General features: G+C 44.3%; 1 protein-coding gene across 1 annotated transcript in view; it reads left to right on the forward strand.

Annotated features, from left to right (window-relative positions):
• The window catches only part of ELL (elongation factor for RNA polymerase II), a 114,425-nt gene extending 92,460 nt beyond the window's left edge, over nt 1–21,965 (forward strand). Inside the window, exons 7-12 of the mRNA XM_070747565.1 lie at nt 4,499–4,595; nt 8,503–8,977; nt 13,495–13,561; nt 16,788–16,959; nt 18,272–18,316; nt 21,389–21,965. Coding sequence (XP_070603666.1) covers nt 4,499–4,595; nt 8,503–8,977; nt 13,495–13,561; nt 16,788–16,959; nt 18,272–18,316; nt 21,389–21,505 — 973 coding nt within the window. The 3' untranslated portion in view covers nt 21,506–21,965. The remainder of the gene's footprint in view (nt 1–4,498; nt 4,596–8,502; nt 8,978–13,494; nt 13,562–16,787; nt 16,960–18,271; nt 18,317–21,388) is intronic.
• The last annotated feature ends 1,684 nt before the right edge of the window (nt 21,966–23,649 follow it).

Raw genomic sequence — 23,649 nt, forward strand, 5'->3', positions numbered from 1 at the left:
GCACGGTAGCACTGTCGACAGAACGACAGAACAACATACGACGCTTGGTGTCCAGCATCCACCGGGGACCAGTTCTCTTATCTCTACTGTCAAAGATACTAGGCACTATGGTGTCAGCGATTGGCATCGTTCCTTGGGCCAGATATCACATCAGGACATTACAATGGTTCCTGCTCCCGGCTCAGAGAACCAAGGTGAGCCACTCCCACAGGCTAGTACATTTACCACAGCAGGTCAAGGACTCCTTAAGCTGGTGGACATCTACCGCAATAGCCATCGGATCTCCATTCCAAATGTGGAACCAGGTCATCCTGACCACAGACGCCAGTCTTACAGGATGGGGTGCCCACATCGGGACCCAGATGGCTCAAGGCCTGTATCGCCCGTCAACATAAACTTTTTGGAACTAAGAGCAGTATTCCTAGCTCTACAGACATTTACACCTTTGGTCCAGGGAAGGCACGTGTTGGTGCTCACGGACAATGTTGCGACCAGGGCCCACTTGAACCACCAAGGGGGCACACGGTCACAACGACTCATGAAGGAGACGGACAATCTCTTCAACTGGGCCGAAAGTCATCTGCAATCCCTGTCAGTGGAACACATTGCGGGAGTCAGCAACACGCAGGCGGATTGGCTAAGCCGGTCTACCCTGGATCCGTCAGAATAGAGACTAGAGCCGAGCATCTTCCAACAGATGGTCGCCAGATTTGGGTCCCCATCAATAGATCTTTTTGCAAGCTCCCGGAATGCTCAGCTGCCGAGGTTCTACACACGGTTTCCAGAGCCCGGAGCAGAGAGGGTCAATGCCCTGCTGACACCCTGGCCACCGGGCCTACTTTACGCATTCCCACCAACGAACCTGGTCCAGCGAGTGGTGGACAAAATTCTGCGGGAAAAAGCGGAGGTGCTGCTGGTAGCTCCTCATTGGCCCCGTCGCCCGTGGTTCTCCGATCTGGTGGCGCTGTCAGTGTCACCCCCATGGAGGATCCCGGACCGGATGATATCACTGAGCCAGGGGAGCCTACAACATCCAGACCCACAGTGGCTTCAACTAACCGTCTGGCACTTGAGCGGCTCAGACTACGACAATTGAAACTACCTGACAAGGTCACTGATACTATGCAGGCCGCAAGGCGCCCTTCAACGTCTCGCATTTACCAAACGACATGGGCAGCCTTTTGCGGTTTTTGCGAAAAGCAACAAGTTAACCCTAGGATGGCGTCGGTGATCACCGTTCTCGAATTTTTGCAAGCGGGACTTGAGCGTGGGTTAGCACCGAACACACTAAGACGACATGTGGCGGCCCTTTCCACCATGATACAAGTGGAGGACATAAGATCTTTGGCTTACCACCCTTGGGTGAAGGATTTCCTGCGGGGAGCATCGAACCAGCATGCCCTGCCGGTTCGGATATTTCCATCGTGGGATCTTGCACTAGTACTCAGGGCCTTGTCTAAGCCACCATTTGAACCTTTGAGATCCATATCACTACGACTATTGTCTATTAAAACAGCCTTCCTAGTCGCGATTACGTCGGCACAAAGGGTGTCGGAACTGTCTGCCTTGTCGGTAAGGCCGGACCTTTGCATCTTCCACCCAGACAGGGTGGTACTGAGACTAGACCCTTCCTTTATCCCGAAGGTAAATTCAGACTTTCACAGGAAACAGGAACTGATTCTTCCGGATTTTTGCACCCACGGTACCCATCCATCAGAGTTAAGATGGCACAAGATAGACGTACGCCGTGCGGTCAAGATTTATGTGAGGCGAACGGAATCCTTTCGGCGGACGGAGAGACTGTTCGTCGCGTTCTCACAAGGGAAGAAGGGACTTGGAATTTCATCCACATCGATTAGCCGTTAGATCAGAGACTGTATCGCGGAGGCGTACAGGGCTTGGGAACAACCCGTACCAGCAGGAGCGACAGCTCACTCCACAAGGAGTGCGGCCACTTCAGCAGCCTGGGTCACACAGGCGTCCATAGATGACATCTGCAGGGCTGCCACGTGGGCAGCTCCTTCAACCTTCATACGGCATTACAAGTTGGACTCCTTCGCTTCGTCTGAAGCAGCTTTTGGGAGACGTGTTTTACAACGAGTTTGTGTTTCTCCAACGTCCCTGACAAGACCTTCTCCCTCCCATGGGCCGTAAATCTCTGGTATATCCCATGTTGGACTCTCCTTCCAGATGCAGTGGAGAAGAACCGTTGTACCTACCTGAACGGTCTTCTCAATGCACTGGAAGGAGAGTCCAAACCCACCCGGTATGCTTATGGGTGCAGGGACGCCGGAGTGGGCAGTTAGTCAGTTGTTAATTATTATAATAAACATTTGGTTATCCTCTTTATATGGTTTTTCGTTTTTAAAACTGGATCATGGGAAGAGCAGAGGGGGCGGTGCTCAATTAATATTTAAATTTTTAACTCAGTCTCTACCAATAAGATTGGAGAAATACCCATGTTGGACTCTCCTTCCAGTGCATTGAGAAGACCGTTCAGGTAGGTACAACGATTCTTTTCTCACGTTGCTTCTGATCTTTCCTCCAACTAACCTCAGATTGTGTCCCCTTGTTCTTGTGTTTACTTTCCTATTAAAAACACTTCCCTCCTGAACCTTATTTAATCCTTTCACATATTTAAATGTTTTGATCATGTCCCCCCTTTCCCTTCTGTCCTCCAGACTATACAGATTGAGTTCATGAAGTCTTTCCTGATATGTTTTATACTTCAGACCTTCCACCATTTTTGTAGCCCGTCTTTGGACCCGTTCAATTTTGTCTTTTTTCTTTGCAGTTGACCCAGTCCTTGAATAGGTCATCCTTTGAGAGAAAGGGATGGGGTCTGATGGGGTCAGAATAAACATTAAAGTTAGGCTGACCATTTTTTTTTAATCTCAATGCTGGATGCGCTCATGATATCTAAGAAGAGTTAATAGAGTAGAGTATAATAGAATAGAAGAGAAGAGAATAAAAGAGAATTCTTTGTTGGCCAAGTATGATTGGACACACGAGGAATTGGTCTTTGGTGCATATGCTCTCAGTGTACATAAAAGAAAAGATACATTTGTCAGGAATCATGAGGTACAACACATAGAATAGAATAGAGTAGAGTAGAATTATTTATTGGCCAAGTGTGATTGGATACACAAGGAATTTGTATTTGGTGCATATGCTCTCAAGGTACATAAAAGAAAAGATACATTTGTCAAGAATCATAAGATACAACACTTAAAAGATTTTTCATAGGGTTCAAATAAGCAATCAAGAAACAATATAAATTGTAAGAATTCAAGCAACAAGTTACAGTCATACAGTCATAAGTGGAAGGAGTTGGGTGATAGGAATGATGAGAAGACTAATAGTAATAGTAATACAGCCTTAGTGAATAGTTTGACAGTGGGGAGGGAATTATTTGTTTGTGATAGCGTCCAGGAAAAATCTGTTCTTGTGTCTAGTTGTCTTGGTGTGCAGTGCTCTATACTGTCGTTTTGAGGATAGGAGTTGAAACAATTTATGTCCAGGATGCGAGGGGTCAGTAAATATTTTCCCCGCCCTCTTTTTGACTCGTGCAGTATACAGGTCCTCAATGGAAGGCAGGTTGGCAGCAATTGTTTTTTCTGCAGTTCTAAATTGGAATGGAATAGGAATCCAATACAAGCTACACTAGACTACACAGCACTACACTGCACTATTTGTGTCAGGTGCATAAGCACTCAGTGTACATGCAAAGCAACAAGGTAATAACAACAACATAATAATCATATCCTAAATAGAAAAGTAATTGTAGTGGCCAATGAACTCATTCAATAATAAGTCAATATTTACTTACTTAAACTGATAAACAGATGAATCACAGAAAAGCAAAAGAAAAAAGCAGTGTGAATGGAAGCAAATTTCAACTTCCTGCCAGCTTCCCCATTGATTTTGTCAAAAGCTTGCAAGAAGCATCAGAAAACACAATCCCGCGACTGTGCAGATGTTGCAGTGCCCATAACTTTGCGAATAAAACTCTGAGCATCATAGAAATAACAGTCCCACAGGAGTAACGGGTCGTGGATTTTTAACAATTCTTTTTAAGTTAGCAAATTTTAGGTTGCTCGAGTCAAAAATTGGTGTGGTGTAATGTGTTGTTTGGACTAACCCAGGGGTAGGCAAAGTTGGCTCTTCCATGACATGTGGACTTCAACTCCCAGGATTCCTGAGTTAAGCATGATTGGATCAGGAATTCTGGGAGTTGAAGTCCACAAGTCATGGAAGAGCCAACTTTGCCTATCCCTGGACTAACCTGAGGGGGACAAGCAGTTAAACACAAAAGAGTTTTGGTCATATATTGATAGATTTGTCATATATGCCTTCTGCCATTGAATTGAGTTGTTTGGGGTTTTTAAAAAAATGTTTGGCACTTTTGATCCAGAATGTTTTAACTTGGCTTTTGGCTCAATGGCTTCGGTCATTGATGCTTCGCTTGAGAGCCAATGTTGGGCTGTTCTTTCCCCAGGAAACTCTGCCAGCCACAGAATTCCAGCTGCGTCCCTGAGAATTCTGCTCCCAGTCCTCCAAGGGACACCGCACACATTTCTTCCTCCCCTCCCCAGGTAAGTTTATTATTATTATTATTATTTTTATTTATTTATTTATTTATTATTGGATTGTTCGGGGCGGCTAACAACAGTAACAAAACAGTATAATCCAATACTAAAAACAGTTAAAACCCATTATTATAAAAACCAATCATACATACAGACATACCATGCATAAAGTTGTAAAGGCCTAGGGGGAAAGAGTATCTCAGTTCCCCCATGCCTGGCGGCAGAGGTGGGTTTTAAGCAGCTTACGAAAGGCAAGGAGGGTGAGGGCAATTCTAATCTCTGGGGGGAGTTGGTTCCAGAGGGCTGGGGCCGCCACAGAGAAGGCTCTTCCCCTGGGTCTCGCCAAATGACATTGTTTGGTTGACGGGACCCGGAGAAGACCCACTCTGTGGGACCTACCTGGTCGCTGGGATTCGTGCAGCAGAAGGCGGTCCCTGAGATCATCTGGTCCGGTGCCATGAAGGGCTTTATAGGTCATAACCAACACTTTGAATTGTGACCGGAAACTGATCGGCAACCAATGCAGACTGCGGAGTGTTGGTGTGACATGGGCATATTTACAAAGCGGATGAACATTTTCAAATTGATCAGACCAAAAGCAAAGCAGCCTGAGGAACTCTGGGAGTTGGAGTCCACAAGTCTTAAAGTTGCTAAGGTTGGAGATGCCAGCATCAGACTGTTCCAGGATTTAGTGTACTGTATACACAAATACAGTGCGAGGCCTTGCTGGTGTCTTAAAACACACACACAAACACACAAGTTTTGCTCAGTTGTGCAAATCTTCCTCCATCCCCCACTCCCTAAAACAACCACCACCCCAGGCTCAGTCTGTAGAAAGGTTCTGGAGAGATCTTGAGTAGCCCTGCTCAGAAATCTTTCCGTGATTGACACTGAAAGCTGTTGTGGTCAGGCTGGTAGGACTCGGCTAAAGGGTTGAGCACTTTCATCTAGGAAACTGGAGGTTTCAACATCCTCGATTCTCTAGGAGATTCTCACCCAGCCCGGTCATGGTGGTCCCAAAGGTGCTTTCCAAAAGGCAACTGGACTTTCTGGGGGTTCTAGTTTCTTCCAGTTCGAGTTTTTGTTTCTGTTTCAACATCCCTGTTTTAAATTTACATCCAGCGTTTTTTTCCAGACATGCCAAGTTTCAGGTGAATGGCCAGAATCCTTTAGCCGGACAGAATTCTGGGAGTCATAGTCCACACACCTTAAAAGTTGTCAAGTTTGAAAAACACTGCTTTAAACAAATGTACACTAAATTAAATGCTGAAAGTAAAGAAAGAAACATATGTCTTACTTTCGGGGAAACACAGGGGTATTGCCGCCTCCCTCTCATCTAGCTGGACCTGGAGAGCGAGAAGGCGAGGGCGAGGAAGGCGCTTGGGAGCGGCGCGGCGGGGAAAGCAGCGGGGGCGGGGGCCGCCTCCCTCCCTCCTTCCTTCCTTCCCAGCTGGCAGCGCACTCCGGGCCTCGCCGGCCGGCCGGCTCCCTCCCCATCTGTCTATGTCTTTTTCTGACTCCAGCGCTACCTTCCTGCTCAACGAGGTAACTTAACGGGCACCGCGCAGCCGCCGGCGTTGCCATCGCCTCTCATCTAGCTGGACCTGGAGAGCGAGAAGGCGGCGGCGAGGGCGAGGAAGGCGCTTGGGAGCGTGCACGGCGGGGAAAGCAGCGGGGGCGGGGGCCGCCTCCCTCCCTCCTTCCTTCCTTCCCAGCTGGCAGTGCACTCCGGGCCTCGCCGGCCGGCCGGCTCCCTCCCCGTCTGTCTATGTCTTTTTCTGACTCCAGCGCGCACCGTTTTTTCCAATATAAGACATACCCCGAAAGTAAGACATAGTGGGGCTTTTGGGGATAAAAAGAAAGTAAGACACTGTCTTACTTTCGGGGAAACACGGTATTTAAATTCAGTTACTGTGGATTTACCCAACTACATCTGCTGGAAGTTTGTTCCAAGCATCTTCTACTCTTTCAGTAAAATAATATTTTCTCACATTACCTCTAATCTTTCCCCCAACTAACCTCAGATTGTGCCCCCTTGTTCTTGTATTCACTTTCCTATTAAAAACACTTCCCTCTTGAACCTTATTTAAGCCTTTAACATATTTAAATGTTTCGATCATGTCCCCCCCTTTCCCTTCTGTCCTCCAGACTATACAGTTTGAGTTCATGAAGTCTTTTCTGATAAGTGTTATGCTTAAGACCTTCCACCATTTTTGTAGCCCGTCTTTGGACCCGTTCAATTTTATCAATATCTTTTTGTAGGTGAGGTCTCCAGAACTGAACACAGTATTTCAAATGTGGTCTCATCAGCGTTCTATACAGCGGGATCAAAATCTCCCTCTTCCTACTAGTTATACCTCTAGCTATATAGCCAAGCATTCTACTTGCTCTTCCTACCGCCCGACCACACTGCTCACCTATTTTGAGATTGTCAGAAATCACTACGCCTAAATCCTTCTCTTCTGAAGTTTTTTCTAGCATAGAACTGCCAATACAATACTCAGATTGAGGATTCCTTTTGCCTAAGTGCATTATTTTACATTTGGAAACATTAAACTGCAGTTTCCATTGCTTTGACCACTAATCTAGTAAAGCTAAATCGTTTACCATATTACAGACGCCTCCAGGAATATCAACCCTATTGCACACTTTAGAGTCATAGGCAAACCTTCCCTACCAAACCTTCTCCCAAGGTCACTCACAAAGATATTATAAAGAATAGGACCCAGAACAGATCCTTGTGGCACACCGCTTGTAACCAGGCTCTGCTCAGAGTACTCGCCATTAACAACCCTCTGATGTCTATGCTTCAGCCAGCTGCAAATCCACTGAACTATCCAGCGATTAAGTCCAATCTTAATTTATCTATCAGCTCTTCATGTGGAACCGTATCAAAGCCTTTGCTGAAGTCCAGATAGGCAATATCCACGGCACCACCTTCATCCAACACCTTTGTGACATAGTCAAAGAAATCAATGAGATTAGTCTGACATGATTTGCATTCAGTAAAGCCATGCTGGTTTGGGCCCAATAAGTTATTGTTTTTTAGGTGCTGATTTATCCTTTTTTTGAGTAGAGTCTCCATCATTTTAACTATAACTGATGTCAAGCTAACTGGCCTGTAGTTACTAGCTTCTTATCTGTCTGTCTGTCTGTCTGTCTGTCTGTCTGTCTGTCTGTCTGTCTGTCTGTCTGTCTGTCTGTCTGTCTATTCATTCATTATCTATCTACCTATCTATCGGACCTATATGCCGCCCTTCTCTAAGGACTCAAGGCAGCTTACAACATATAAAAATAGGAAAACCAGTGCAAAAGTCCAATATTTAAAACAGTCTAAAACCCCCAGTTTAAAAATCATATACCCCTACTCATTCACACCACGATCATACTAAAGGCGGGGCTAGATGTTAAAGTTCAACGGCCCCAAGCCTCCCGGCAAAGGTAAGTTTTCAAAGCTTTTCGGAAGACCAGGAGCCACCACAAAAAAGGCTCTTCGCCTAGGCCCCGGCGGACGACGTTGCCTGGCTGACGGGACTTGGAGAAGTCCGACTCTGGGAACTGAATACATGAGGCAGAGGAAGGTCCCTTAATCTGCTCCTCAGCCATAAAGGGCTTTATAGGCCATGACCAACACTTTGAATTGCATCCGGTTGAATTATAGATGACCTGCAAAGTCCCTTCCAACTTTGCTAATCCATTAAAAAACCAGAATAGCAATATTAATGACACTTGCTAGTTTTGGGTTTTGGTTAGGAAAAATCAGCAAAAGCCAAAATGAACACAAAAGTGGCCTTGTGTTGCCCCCTAGTGGCCATAGATATATTTTTTATTCTCAGATAAGTCCAGTTCTTAAGACGTCTGCTTTTGAAACGTTATTTCCATTGTTAATCTTGTTTCGATTTCCTTTCCTTAGAAGCGACCCCAGCCTTTGGACTTTATTGACCCCCTCGCCAACAAAAAGCCAAGGATCTCTCACTGTGCCCAAAGGACTCAGCCGACATTCAATGGCAAACTCAACTCTGCCAATGGGAAGGAGGCCTCTTTGCCCACAACGGTGGCGGCTGACTCGGTCAGCTCCAGCTCTCTTTTGCCCACTCTGGAGCTACCGAGGCCTCATGACCCACTTGCTGACGTCAGCAATGATCTAAACCACAACGGCAAAGACTTTGAGATGGTGGAGCCGGCCGAGAGGCGGACAGCAAGCCGGTCAGCCGCAGACCCTGCCCAGGCGAGCAAACACAATTGTGTGGCGGTGCACTCGAAATCCAGGAAGAAGAAGCATAAGGAGCGTGAAAGGAAGGAGGAACAGCAGCAGCAGGTCCACGAAAAGCCCAACTGTGAAGTCAAGAAAGGTGGCTCCAAATTGAACCCCTCCCAAGACAGTGCAGGTGAGGATGGGAGCCAGTAAGGGGACGGGCGGATTTGGTCAGTGTGTCCATTTCAAAGGCAACAAGAGACTTTGTAACACATGGAAGAGAGCTTCTATGGCAGTGGTGGGGGACCTTTTTTTTCCTCGGGTGTCGAAAGAGTGTGGGCGCGAGCTATTGTGCATGTGCGAATGCCCACAGCCATAATTTATTGCCTGGGGAAGGTGAAAACAGCTTCCCCCACTGCCTGAGGCCCCTATGGAGGCCGGAAACAGCCTGTTTTCCCAGCAGTTTAGTTTAGTTTTATTGGATTTATATGTCGCCCCTCTCCGAAAACTCGGGGCGGCTAACAACAATCATAAACAATGTACAATAAAATCCAATACTAAAAGCAAATTAAAACCCCTTAATATATAAAAACCAAACATACATACAAGCATACCATATATACAGTTGTGACGGCCTAGGGGGAGAAAAAGTCTTAATTCCCCCATGCCTGGCGGCAGAGGTGGGTTTTAAGTAGCTTACGAAAGGCAAGGAGGGTGGGGGCAATTCTAATCTCTGGGGGGAGTTGGTTCCAGACGGCCGGGGCCGCCACAGAGAAGGCTCTTCCCCTGGGTCCCGCCAAGTGGCATTGTTTAGTTGACGGGACCCGGAGAAGACCCACTCTGTGGGACGTAACTGGCCGCTGGGATTCGTGCGGGCTCATGTGTCACCCTCCCCAGGTTCCAAAGGCTTCCCTGGAGCCTAGAGAGGGAAAAACTCCCTCCCCCATCCCCCTGGAGGCTCTCTGGAAGCCAAAAATGCCCTCCCAGAGCCTCTTGTGTAAGCCAGAAATCAGCTGGCTGGCACACACATGCATGATGGAGGTAAGATAGGGCAACAGCTCGCGTGCCAGCAGATATGGCTCCTTGTACCACCTGTGGCACCCATGCCACAGGTTCGCCATCACTATTCTATGGCATCTATCTACAGTAGCTCTTTAAAACAGCTGCATCTTCCTCTGATCAGACAGCTACAATATAGACACACTATACCTGCATGTCTACAGTTTGATGCTAAGCAACTATACAGAGGAGAAAGACGGGGGAGTATTGTCTCATAAAGATATAATTGCTGAGTGGCAGCGATCTTGGTTTGAGTATAAATTGAGTTCCAAATTCAGTCCATAGTACCACAATGGTACTAAGGAGAAATTTCCTGACAGTCAGAATGGTTGATCAGTGGAACAGCTTGCCTCCAGAAGTTGTGAACGCCCCAACACTGGAAGTTTTTAAGCAGATGTTGGATAACCATCTCTCTGAAGTAGTGTAAGGTCTCCTGCCTGAGCAAGGGGTTGGACTAGAAGACCTCCAAGGTCCCTTCCAACTCTGTTGTTATTATTATAAATAAAAGGAACAGCTAGTGAAAAATATGTGCCTCTAGGCATTGGACCAGAATATCTCCGGGACCACCTTCTGCTGCACGAATCCCAGCGACCGATTAGGTCCCACAGAGTGGGTCTTCTCCGGGTCCCGTCAACTAAATAATGTCGGTTGGCGGGCCCCAGGGGAAGAGCCTTCTCTGTGGCGGCCCCGGCCCTCTGGAACCAACTCCCCCCGGAGATTAGAACTGCCCCTACTCTCCTTGCCTTCCGAAAGTTCCTTAAAACCCACCTTTGTCGTCAGGCATGGGGGAACTGAAACATCTCCCCCGGGCATATACAATTTATGAATGGTATGTTTGTATGTATGTTTGTTTAGCAATGGGGTTTTTAAATATTTTAAAGTACTATTTAGATTTGTGATGAATTGTTTTATTTTGCTGTGAGCCGCCCCGAGTCTGCGGAGAGGGGCGGCATACAAATCTAAATAATAAATAAATAAATAAATTGAAAAGCTGCAAATCTGTAGAGATGAAACAATAGATTTAAAAAAATCAGTTGGCTGGCCAATCGGAAAGCGGTTTCTTTTCTGGCCATGCCACAAGACTACATACAGAATAGGAATTTGTCATTGGTTATTTTATTTATTGATTGATTGGTTGATTGATTTGATTTGAATGCCGCCCCTCTCCGTAGACTCGGGGCGGCTCACAACACAATAAAACAATTCATAACAAATCTAATAATTTACAATTTAAAATATTTTTTTAAAAACCCCATTATTAAGCAGACATACATACAAACATACCATACATAAATTGTATAGGCCCGGGGGAGATATCTCTGTTCCCCCATGCCTGACGACAAAGGTGGGTTTTGAGGAGTTTACGAAAGGCAAGGAGGGTAGGGGCAGTTCTAATCTCTGGGGGGAGAGTCGGGGCTGCCATGTAAGCTGGCGTTTGGCTTAAATTCTAGCACGCAGCAGGCTGGTGGTGGCTGGGCTGTTCTCAGCGTCAGCATTTTGACCCTCCCGAATTCATTCTTTGATGGCCCGGGAAGCGAGGAATCGCAATCCGGATTTCTCTTTTTTTACATGCTGCTAAGAAACTGTAGTAGCTTTGTTCCTTTTACTCTGAAGCAATCTAAAAGTTGCAAAATGGACAAACACTACTCAAGCTGAGTGGATATCGTTTCCCAACTGCGAGTACTGCAAAAAGTACAAGGAAGGGGAAGAGATTTTGAATCCTGATGTCGAGGAAGATTCTCAGTCCTCCAGGTAGAATTGTCTGGTGGTTGAATCCTGGCAACTTGGACTTCTTTTATTATTTTTTTCATTTGAAACATTTCCCTGTTTGTGCAAGTATCTTCCGCAGTGTGATTAAGTTCGTTAAGGCATTGTTTCCCAACCTTGGCAACTTGAAGATATTTGGACTTCAACTCCCAGAATTCCCCAGCCAGCGAATGCTGGCTGGAGAATTCTGGGAGTTGAAGTCCAGATATCTTCAAGTTGTCAAGGTTGGGAAACACTGTGTTAAGGGATAAAACTCCTGCAAGGTGGTTTCATTTCTTACCTAATCTGAATAGGCTCGTTAAGTAAATACGCAGAGAGTTGTTGAAGCATCTCATTGAACAATTTTACAATAGAGCTCTGATGGAATAGAAAAACTGCTCATTGTTTAGTTTTTTAAAAATATCCAGGATATGGATATGCATTGTTGTATCATGGAGTCATCTTGTTTAATTGTCCTTTTATAAAGTTTTAGCCTTAAATCTTCAATTTTTTCCTAAAAGTGACCATGTTTTTATGGACCACCCTCACTTTGGAGTCACAAGAGACAACCAGCATTATAAAATAATCTATCTATTAGTTTTTGTATTTAATTTTGATGAAATATAAAGTTTAATTTTATATTTAATATATAATATCAGTGGCTCAGAGACTGAGCTTGTCAATCAGAAAGGTCGGCAGTTCAGCAGTTTGAATCCCTACTGCCACGTAATAGGATGAGCTCCTGTTACTTGTCCCAGCTTCTGCCAACCTAGCAATTCGAATGCACATAAAAAATGCAAGTAGAAAAATAGGGACCACTTTGGTGGGAAGGTAACATCATTAGCTTATTCATGCTGGCCACCTGACCATGGAGAAAGTCTTCGGACAGCACTGGCTCTTTGGCTTTGAAACGGAGGTGACCCCTGCCCCCTAGAGTCAGGAACGGCTAGCACATTGTGCGAGGGAAACTTTTACCTTTGATATGAAGTTGCTTTATGTTGGAATGGCACATCTATTTGAATCAGAGGCTTCATAATAGCTTCCGATTCCTCCAGGGATAATAGTTACTGCTGAGTTATTCTAGCAAATGGGATAAAACCTAGGATCTCCTGTGCTCCAGGAACAAATGGCACCCTTGCAATCTTAAACTACAGTATTGTAAACTCGAGTTGTGATCAGCCTGAAAAGTGTTTGTGCGTGTATGTGCGCATATATTATTCCACGTCTGAACTAAAATGGAATTTAGAGTGAATGCCCACTCAGGATTTTTTTATTAATCAATTGATTGATTGATTATATTTGTATGCCACCCAATCCCGAAGGACTCGGGTCAGGGGTATCCAGTCTTGGCAACTTTAAGATTTGTGGACTTCAACTCCCAGAATTCTTGAGACAGCTTAGCTGACTGCGGAATTCTGGGACTTGAAGTCCACAGTTGTTAAATTTGCCAAGGTTGGAGACCCCATTCGAGGAAGTACTAATACTAAATGTCTCCTTTTTTAAATAAGCCAGGAGTATCTGAATTATGGTTATTCTGCACAACATCCCTGAATAATCCCTGAATGGCATTCAAAAGTAGTCCTGTCCAATCTGGTAGCCCACTTGCTAACCATCCTGAGCTCTGTTTTTTTCAGATTCCCACTCTTGCTGAAACAGATAATTTTCATGCTCCACAAACATTTTTATCCACATTTATTCACAATTATTAGCAGTATTTTTCCAAAGGGGTGCTATTTTAGTTTATCCTAAAGAGAATTCCAGTCCATGAATTTCTGTCATATTTGCACACGCCATGTCATTAAACCTTGTGAAGCTGTTTTAAAGCTTTTGCGGGTGGGTTTTAGAGCATCGGTCCGAGAATGTTAGCGGTCCTGTGACTTCTGTCCTTTTTCTCTTTTTTCCCAGGTTTAAACAGGACGTGCAACAGCTCCAGTGTTCCATCTTCCACTTCAGGCAGGCCAGACTACTTGCTGTAAGTGTGGGAGGATCCGTGCCATTGTACCAAAGAGTAAAAGAGAGGGCTGTTGCATCAGAAATTGTATGAGCACTCGTATCTCATTAAAGCAGCACAAGTATTTTTCAGCATGCAGAGACCTGGGGGGAAAAGAGATAGGGCTGCTTTCATTATATTCATTTAAACTATTCTGTTAATGGCTACCAGCATAGCAGCAAATATTATGTGCAGATGGTATTAGGTGGAGAATTGCTATACTGTACAGTGATACCTTGTCTTACGAACTTAATTGGTTCCGGGATGAGGTTTATAAGGTGAAAAGTTTGTAAGACGAAACAATGTTTCCCATAGGAATCAATGGAAAAGCAATTAATGCGTGCAAGCCCAAAACTCACCCCTTTTGCCAGCCGAAGCGCCCGTTTTTGCGCTGCTGGGATTCCCTTGAGGCTCCCCTCCATGGGAAACCCCACCTCCAGACTTCCATGTTTTTGTGATGCTGCAATTTCGCTAAGGCTCCCCTCGCTGGGAAACCCCACCTCCGGATTTCTGTTGCCAGCCGAAGTGCCCGTTTTTGCGCTGCTGGGATTCCCCTGCAGCATCGCAAAAACACAGATGTCCGGAGGTGGGGTTTCCCATGGAGGGGAGCCTCAGGGGAATCCCAGCAGCACAAAAACGGGCGCTTCGGCTGGCAACAGAAATCCGGAGTTGGGGCATCCCAGTGGCGGTGGCTTGGATTTGTAAGGTGAAAATAGTTTGGAAGAAGAGGCAAAAAAATCTTAAACCCCGGGTTTGTATCTCAAAAAGTTTGTATGACGAGGGGTTTGTAAGACGAGGTATCACTGTACTTCTTTTTGTTTGCCTTCAGCCTCCTGTTAATCTTCTTTTTTGGTTCAATCCTCAAATATTACTCACCTGAACACAGCTGCACCATCTGTTTGGCTAACAATAGCACAGTATTGACTGTCAAGTTCTTCTAGTCATTAGAGTCACTCCTTATCCTTTGAGAGTTTATTTTCTCTGTTCTTTTGGGCCTAATATCCCAACAGCCCACCATGAAGTTCTAAATGAGCTGCATTGTTCCATAAACTAAATCAGTATTTCCCAACCTTGGCAACTTGAAGAAATTTGGACTTCAACTCCCAGAATTCCCCAGCTAACCAATGCTGGCTAGAGAATTCTGGGAGTTGAAGTCCAAATTTCTTCAAGTTGCCAAGGTTGGGAACCACTGAACTAAATAACTCTGGGACAGAAGTCTCCAACCTTGGCAACTTTTATGACTTGTGGATTCAACTCCCAGAGTTCCTCAGCCAGCTTTGCTTTGAATTCTGGGAGTTTTAAGCCCAGTTTTAAAAGTTGCCCCTGCTCTGGGAAAGTAATAGGCTGAAGAAGGTCACTATCAATTAAAGTCACCCATTACCCTCAGCTCAGGCTTATAAAAGAAGGTGAAATGCAAATGCTACCTACAGGTAGTCCTTGGCTTATAACAATTCATTTAGTGACAGTTTAAAGTTACAGCCTACCTGAAAAAGGGAAGATACAATCCAGTTCCAGCCATTTCTATGGTCATAAAGGGAAGATACAATCCAGTTCCAGCCATTTCTATGGTCATAAAGGGAAGATACAATCCAGTTCCAGCCATTTCTATGGTCATATGCACCATCCTACAGTCACGTGATTGTATTTTACGGCACTCAGTTTAGATTTTTGACAAACTGCCCGTAGCAAACTGGTTTGTTGTACAATCACAACATTCATTTAACCACCATGGGTTAAGGGAATCAAGGAAGGGAATCGAATCGAAAATAGGCCGGCAAGTGTTGTATTGCCTCTGTACAAATCGATGGTGAGACCACATGTGGAGTACTGTGTACAGTTACGGTCACCACAGAAGGTGCAAAAAAGGGCAACAAGAATGATCAAGGAAATGGAGCCCCTCCCTTATGAAACCAGGTTGGCAACGCCTTGGTCTCTTCAGCCTTGAAAGACGGCGTTTAAGTGTATAAAATCATGCATGGGATAGAAAAGTTGGATAAGAAGAAAAGGTGGATAGAGAAAAATTATTTTCTCTATCACACAATACTAAGATGAGGGGGCACTCCCTGAAGCTCATAGGTCAGAAAGTGAGGACAAATAAAGGAAAATATTTCTTCACCCAGAGGGTCATTGGTTTATGACCCTCTGACTGAAGAGAGGGGCGGTATACAAATCTAATAAATTAATTATTATTATTATTATTATTATTATTATTATTATTATTATTATTATTATTATTATTATTATGGAATTCACTTCCAGAAGAGGTCATGACAGCTGTCAGTCTGGATAGCTTCAAGGCAGGATTAGACAGATTCATGGATGCCAAGTTATCGGTGGTTATTGAAACAGATGTCCATGTGCCGCCTCTATGTTGGTTGAAGCAGGCAGGATTCCCTAGAGTACCATTTGTTGGGGGTCAGGGGAAAGGGAGGGTTTTGCCTCCTCTTTCTGCTCAAGGGTCCCCATGGACAATTGGTGGGCCACTGCGTGATACAGAATGCTGGACTTGGTGGGCTTTGGCCTGATTCAGCATGGCTCTTCTTTTTTTATTAAAATATAGTTTATTGATTTTTTAAGAGAAGAAAAAAAGGGGGGGGAAAGGGGGGGTAATAGGGATACAAAAAGTAAAGGCGATACAGAACAATAAACATATTTCAGCATAAGATATATAACTTATTGTATATCAGTTTTAAACATTTAACTGTACATTTTCATGTTATACTTAATATTTAACATTTTATAGTTTAGTATCTATAGATTTATTTAGTAATATATTAGTATGGTTAGATAAGATAAGGTAGGATTTGAGTGGGGAAAGGGAAAGGGATGATACCTGCGATATAGCAGGCGTATGCAGTTTAACGACAGATTTTTAAATTATAGAGTTGTGGGTGTGGATGAGTTGAGGATGGTTGCATATTACATTGTTAGTAGATTATAGATAGATATCAGAGGGATTGAACTCAGACAGAACATCTAGTTTGTATTTGGTCTAAAGAGTTTTCAGTTGGTTTCTTCTTATGTTCTTACGTTCACCACAAAAAGTCCTAAGATCCGATTGTCACATGACTGATCCCATTGACGACAATCGTGACTTAAACAACCATCACGGGCATTTTCCATTCATAGTTGTAACTTGAAGGTCTAACCTGTAATGGTTTCCTTTGGGATTATTTCATTTTTTTTCCCATTCTTATCGCTGCTCCAGAAAATACGGCGCCATCTCTTCCTCGGAGCAACGCCAGAGCTATAAGAACGACTTCAACGCAGAGTACGGCGAGTATCGCGACCTGCATGCTCGTATTGAGCGGATAACCCGGCGGTTCATGCAGCTGGATTCGGAATTAAAGCAACTTTCTCAGGGCACGGAACAATACAAGGTGGGGAGCTGAGAGGGCTGGCTTGGGCCTGCAACTTCAGCCACTGGCCTCTCTGGGCAGCTGAAGAAGATAGAGAGGAAACTGAAGTACAGTGGTACCTCAGTTCTCGACCACAATTCGTTCCAGAAGTGTGGTCGAGAACCGATTTGGTCGAGTACCGAATTAATTTATCACATAGGAAATAATGGAAACGGCTTTAATTGGTTCCCAGCCCCTGTTGACTCACTGGGAACCAATTAAATCTATTTTCTTTATTTCCTATGGGATAAAAAATCTGAGGAGCTCTATAGTCTAAGCGCTCCAAGCTGCAGGAAAGGTGGGGGCGGCTGCAATCCCGGCAGTTTCGGGGGGCTCCTTTCCTCAGTACTTCGTCTTGTTACCTGTAGGCAGCTGCACCAACTTTCTCCTTCCCGGCGGCAGCAACGGCGGCGGCTTCCCTTCGAGTAGCAACAGCGCCGGGAACGTCACGTAATGAAGGGAAGCTGCTGGAGCGGCGGCAACTGCTGAGATGGCTCCGGTGGCTTCCCTTCATCACGTGATGTTCCCGGCGCTGTTGCTACTCGAAGGGAAGCCGCTGCCATTGCCGCTGCCGGGAACGAGAAAGTTGGTGCAGCTGCCTACAGGTAACAAGACAAAGCATTGAGGAAAGGAGCCTCCCGAAACTGCCGGGATTGCAGCCGCCCCCAGCGGTAACATTTCGGATAATTAACAAAATTTTCTGTGGCTGTTCGGTATCTGAATTTTTGTTCGGATACCGAAGGAAATTTTTGCTGAAAATTTTGTTTGGTATCCGAAATGTACGACAACCAAGGCATTCGAGAACCGAGGTACCACTGTATCTTGGCTGTGAGCTAAAGAAGCCCCTTCGACCCACAGGCTGCCTTTGGAGAAGGAAATCTTCAGAAAAAGGTTTTAATAGGATGTCCAGCAAATCTGGAAAACAGGGAATTATCAGGGAAATGGGCGGCTCGGGAAATATCAGGGAATTATCAGGGAATTCATGAAAAAAAAAACCCAGAATAAATCAGGGGGGGAAACCAAACTGTATTAAAATGTTTAAAAGTCAGGGGAAAATCATGTTTTAAAAAATGGATCGTGCTGCCTGGCAGAGTCGAGCAAAAATGAGCCTAACTGTGGCAACAACTTGCTTCCTCAGCTACTGATATTTCTCCATGGCTTAGCCATTTGGTATGACGTCACCTACAACCGCGCCTTAACTAGGTCGCAAGTTACAAGGGAATTTCAAAATACTTTTCCCCTGGACACCCTGTTTAGGATAATTTTTATACGTGGCATGTCATTTCTTTTGCAGATTATCCATGATCAGATCTTGCAAGAGTATCGAAAAATTAAAAAGGTGAGTCACTGGAGCTTCTTGTTCATCATCAAGTGCTTTTTGAGAGTGAGAGGAAGAGAGATGAAAAGAATCCTAAATTTTCTCACTTGAGAAAACGTTGGCTTGATCAGAAGCAGCTTGGCTGAAGAAAACCGGGATCAAACTGGCCTTCCTATGCTTAATTCCTTGCACAATTACAGGTCCCTCCTAGGTGTCAGGCCCATTTGATTCCTGAATCTTGTTCTCCAGCACATCTGGGGAGAGCATCAGGTTAAAGAAGGCTTCATTTAGACAGCTTGTAAGAAAATAGAACCTGGCAATAGGTATCTGCAGTGTGTCCAGCAAACCTGGAAAACAAGGAAATTGGAGAATTATCAGGGAAATCGGCAGTTTGGGAAATATCAGGGAATTATTGGAGGATTCGTGAAAAAAACAGAAAAATCGGGGAAATCATGTAAAAAAAACCAGATCAGGCTGCTTGGCAGAGTCAAGCAAAAATGAGCAAAACTGTGGCAACAACTTGCTTCCTCAACTACCAATATTTCTCCATGGCTTAGCCGTTTGGTATGACGTCATCTATGACTGCGCTTTAACTAGATCACAAGTTACAGGAAAATGTCAGGGAATTTCAAAATGTTTTTCCCTCCTGCCATAATGACTAATTTTAAAATTTGAAAACCCTTTTTTAAAAGCCGTTTTTTTAAAACGATAGGCGGGGTAGATTGAATGAAACAGAACCCCCATATTGCAGCTGTCCAATAAACTACTAGTTTATGAAATCCGATGATTTAACTCATTCAAAGCAAGCATTGCCTGTTGTAAAATTGAAGTCTGCCAGGCGTTAGAAACAAGCCAGAGGCAGCTCTTATTTTTCTTGCTATCAGATGTCAGCATCTGCTGGCTTTCCTTCCTTCCTTCTGTTTTGTTTTCTAGAATTCTTAACTCAAGTTGGAGAGGCAATTATTTGCCCGGTATTTTTATCGTAAATGAAGCCACTACCTCTTTTTTTCTTTCTTTCTTTCTTTCTTAATCCTGCCTTTATTGTGATCATATGTCGAGGACTTTTATTATTTTGATAAATACAGCTAGTCCTTGATTTACCACCGGTCAGTTAGCAGCCATTTGAAGTTACGGCAGATTTATCTTGGGGCTACTTATGACCCTATGGAAAATTCCAAAGGTCAGTCATGTGGCTGAACTTTGGGCACTTAGCAACAGGGTCACATTTACAACCGTTTGCACTGTTTCACAATCCTGTGAGTCCATTTTATTTACTTATTTATTTACTTATTTACTCCGGAACCGCCTTCTACCGCACGAATCCCAGCGGCCAATAAGGTCCCACAGAATTGGCCTTCTCCGGGCCCCGTCGACCAAACAATGTCGTTTGGCGGGCCCCAGGGGAAGAGCCTTCTCTGTGGTGGGCCCGGCCCTCTGGAATCAACTCCCCCCAGAGATTAGAACGGTCCCCACCCTCCTTGTCTTTCGCAAGTTACTCAAGACCCACCTATATCGCAAGGCATGGGGGAACTAAGACATCTCCCCCAGGCTTTTTATATTTCATGTTTGGTGTGTATGTGCTGTATGGTTTTTAATTATTGGGGGTTTTATATATTTTTATTATTAGATTTGTCCCATTGTTATACTGTTTTTATTACTGTTGTGAGCCGCCCCGAGTCTTTGGAGAGGGGCAGCATACAAATCTAATAAATAATAATAATAATAATAATAATAATAATAATAATAATAATAGTTGTTGTTATTATTATTATTAATTAATTTATTAATTTATTTATTTAATTTTGGATTTATATGCCGCCCCTCTCTGAAGACCCATTTTATGATGGGTTTTGTCAAAATAATGGCACTTCTGGTTTTCCACAAAACTGCACCTCTGCTGAACCAATGGTTTGTTTAAGGACTCTGAGTTTGCTTAACCGCCGCCATAAAAAAGGATCCTAAAATGGGGTTGTACACATGGTTGATTTACAATCATCATGGCTTAATGATCAGGATGAGCAGAGCAGACTCCATTACCGTCATAAGTTGAGAATTATAGAAACATAGAAGATTGATGGCAGAAAAAGACCTCATGGTCCATCTAGTCTGCCCTTATACTATTTCCTGTATTTTATCTTAGGATGGATATATTTGTATCCCAGGCATGTATAGTTAATTCAGCTACTGTGGATTTACCAACCACGTCTGCTGGAAGCTTGTTCCAAGCATCTACCACTCTTTCAGTCAAATAATATTTTCTCACGTTGCTTCTGATCTTTCCCCCAACTCACCTCAGACTGTGCAGATTATCTGTAACTCAAGGCGACAAGCATATATAATCTTATTTGCTCCTCCAAAACTCCAATGGGGTAGGATGAGCTGAGAAAGAAAGTGGCCCAAAGTCACCCAACTGGCTTTCACGCCTAAAACAGGACTAGAACTCTCAAATCTCCTGGTGTTTGGTCCAAAATCACCCAATCGGCTTTCACAACTAAGGTAGGACTAGAACTCGCAGCCTGCTGATTTCTAACCTGGTGCCTTAACCACTAGACCAGTGGTTCTCAACCTGGGGTTGAACGGCCATTTCATAGGGGTTTCCTAAGACTATGGGAAAGGACAAATTTTCCTTGGTGTTAGGAATTAAAGCTTCTATTCTGGCGCCTTGGGACATATTTTTACAATGCAAACAATCAGGTGTTTACAGTGGGGGTGTCCCTCTGACCTTCCTGTCAATCAGCTTCAAGCTCTGTTGGGAGAATTGGCGCTAGACTTATGGTTGGGGGACACCACAACATGAGGAACTGTATAAACATTAGAAACATAGAAGATTGACAGCAGAAAAAGACCTCCTGGTCCATCTAGTCTGCCCTTATACTATTTCCTGTATTTTACCTTAGGATGGATATATGTTTATCCCAGGCATGTTTAAATTCAGTTATTGTGGATTTACCAACCACGTCTGCTGGAAGTTTGTTCCAAGGATCTACTACTCTTTCAGTGAAATAATATTTTCTCAACCACCGCACTAGACCAAATTCGCTTCACATACTCAACTTTTATTCTCTCTTATGTTTTTTTTTCCCTCCCTTGCAGACGAATCCAAATTACAGCCAGGAGAAGAACCGCTGTGAATATCTCCACAACAAACTGGCCCATATCAAAAAATTGATCGCTGCATACGACCAACAGCAGTTTCAGTCTTGGCACTGAGCCCGGGTGGGGGGGGGGCTGAGTGAGACACCCCGATGGACCCCAACCTGTGAACGAGTCCCACAGCGAAGGAAAAAAGTCACTCTCAGCTTCCTGGGCTCAGTGACTCGAAAGGATTTAACCCCCTGTGAGAAGTCCATCACTGTACTGTACACACCCAGGAACCAATGTGGCTTATTCTCAGCGTTTTAAACTCTGTCTCTTCCCAGATATTAAAAGGAGAAAAAAAAAACCAGTCAAAGAAAGGAAAGTTTGCTTCTTCTTAGATGCCAGCAAATGAGCCTTCCTCCCTAAGAATTGACTGTTCTTGTTCTCCGATGCAGGTTCAGTTTAGAGTCGGAAACCGAAGGGTTGTCTGAGCTCTGTTGCAAATTCTACCCGCCTGGGGTGGGAGGGAACAACTACATATAACAAATCTGTCTGTCCGCTGTCCATTAAATTCTTGCATCACTCACTCGTATTTCTGCAATCTCCCCCTTTTCTTTCCTGGCCAGGATTTAGTGAACATATCAGGATCCGGATGCTGTTGAATGTCCCCTAACATGGCTGGCCATAGTCAGAGAAGTTTGTTCAACTTTCCTGCCTTCTCTAGGCAGCAGCTTAGTTTTATGAATTGCCAACCCCCCAGACAGAATCTGTAATCCGGGTATTGATTTTAAAAGAGGGGGAATGTTAGAAAGGAGGATTCCACATTTCTGTAATCGAGATGGAAGAGTCCTGTTAACACTGTGAATGATCCTCAGACTTCTGTGGTCCCCTGTGGTGGGACCCTTGACCCCCCCTCCTTATATTTGGGTGGGAGGGATGGCAAAATGTGGGTCTGAGCTCCCATTTTTTAAAAACTCAACTTATCCAAAGGGAACAGCACAAAATCAAAGGTCATATTAGAGAGGGTGCTTTGTTTCTGAAGAATATATCTAATTCGGGGGTTTTTTCCTTTCTTTTGTTTGCCAGCCCAACAAAACCAGGAGTTCAGGTAGAGGGTTAAAAAGTACAATTCTACAATTTCTCCCCACCAAACTCCACTTTCGGATTTTGTTGGTGTGATTTTTCCTCTTCTACATCTGCTAGAATTAAAAGTGGAGAGTGTGCAGAATGTTTCGGCTTTGAAATGGTTTTTTTAAAAATACGAAATGGCCTTTTTCTGACCATCCTAGTAGACTTTTGAATTCAAAACATCTCTCTCAGATTCAGGTTTGAGACAGATGTTCTGAGCTTGTGACAGGGCTGTTTCCTGGCGTAGATGGAGCAAGGTGTTTTTAATTCAAAATTTAATTGAATTTATATGCTGCCACTCCCTGAGGACTCAATGTTTTCCTCACCCCGGATGGAACTGGTGTCCGGCCTGAGGTTTCTCTCTTCCTCCTGATCTTTTCCCTCAAATTAAGTCACCCAGGATTTTTAAAAAGCCTTCTCTCTTTGCAGTTTTTCACTCTTAACATTTTTTTTGCGGGATGGCAGCCCCGAGACCAGGAGGGTTATTTGCAAAACACTTAAGATAAGGCTGGTTTAGGATAAGATTGGGAGCCCTCTTATCTTCCGCTTGTTTGTAAACAGAAATATTTCTTGTCCTGTCCACTCTGAACGGAGGCCACGGAGAGGAGATTATTTTAAAATCGGGAGAGGCCAAAACATTACAGCAGCAGAGCAGATGTGACAGGATGAATCCAGGTCCAGGCATATTTACTCAGGCATTAAAATTAATTTTCTTCCCCTGCGGTTCTTGCGTTAGGTTAAAATACAAGCATTGTGGCTTCTGAGGACTTTTCCCCAAAGGCCGGTGGGACGGAAGTCAAATATTCCTCTTGTAGGAACGTTAAGACTTCACATCCCACTCTTAAGTTTTGCAGTTGGGACTTAAAAGGGAGGGGAGATTTTCAACCGGCAATTTGTGTGTTGTCGCAAGGTGCCACTTCCTGTGAAACAATGCTGATCGGTTTATGAGGCTATTGGCCAAGGCTGGAGGGGAGCTGTAATACTTGTATCCTGTACAGCAGTGTTTCCCAACCGTGGCAACTTGAAGATATTTGGACTTCAACTCCCAGAATTCCCCAGCCAGCATTCGCTGCACATGCATTGCTGTTTTTACACTGGCTGGGGAATTCTGGGAGTTGAAGTCCAAATATCTTCAAGTTGCCAAGGTT

This window comes from Erythrolamprus reginae, chromosome 1 (assembly GCF_031021105.1).
Source record: "Erythrolamprus reginae isolate rEryReg1 chromosome 1, rEryReg1.hap1, whole genome shotgun sequence".
Taxonomy (NCBI): Eukaryota; Metazoa; Chordata; class Lepidosauria; order Squamata; family Dipsadidae; genus Erythrolamprus; species Erythrolamprus reginae.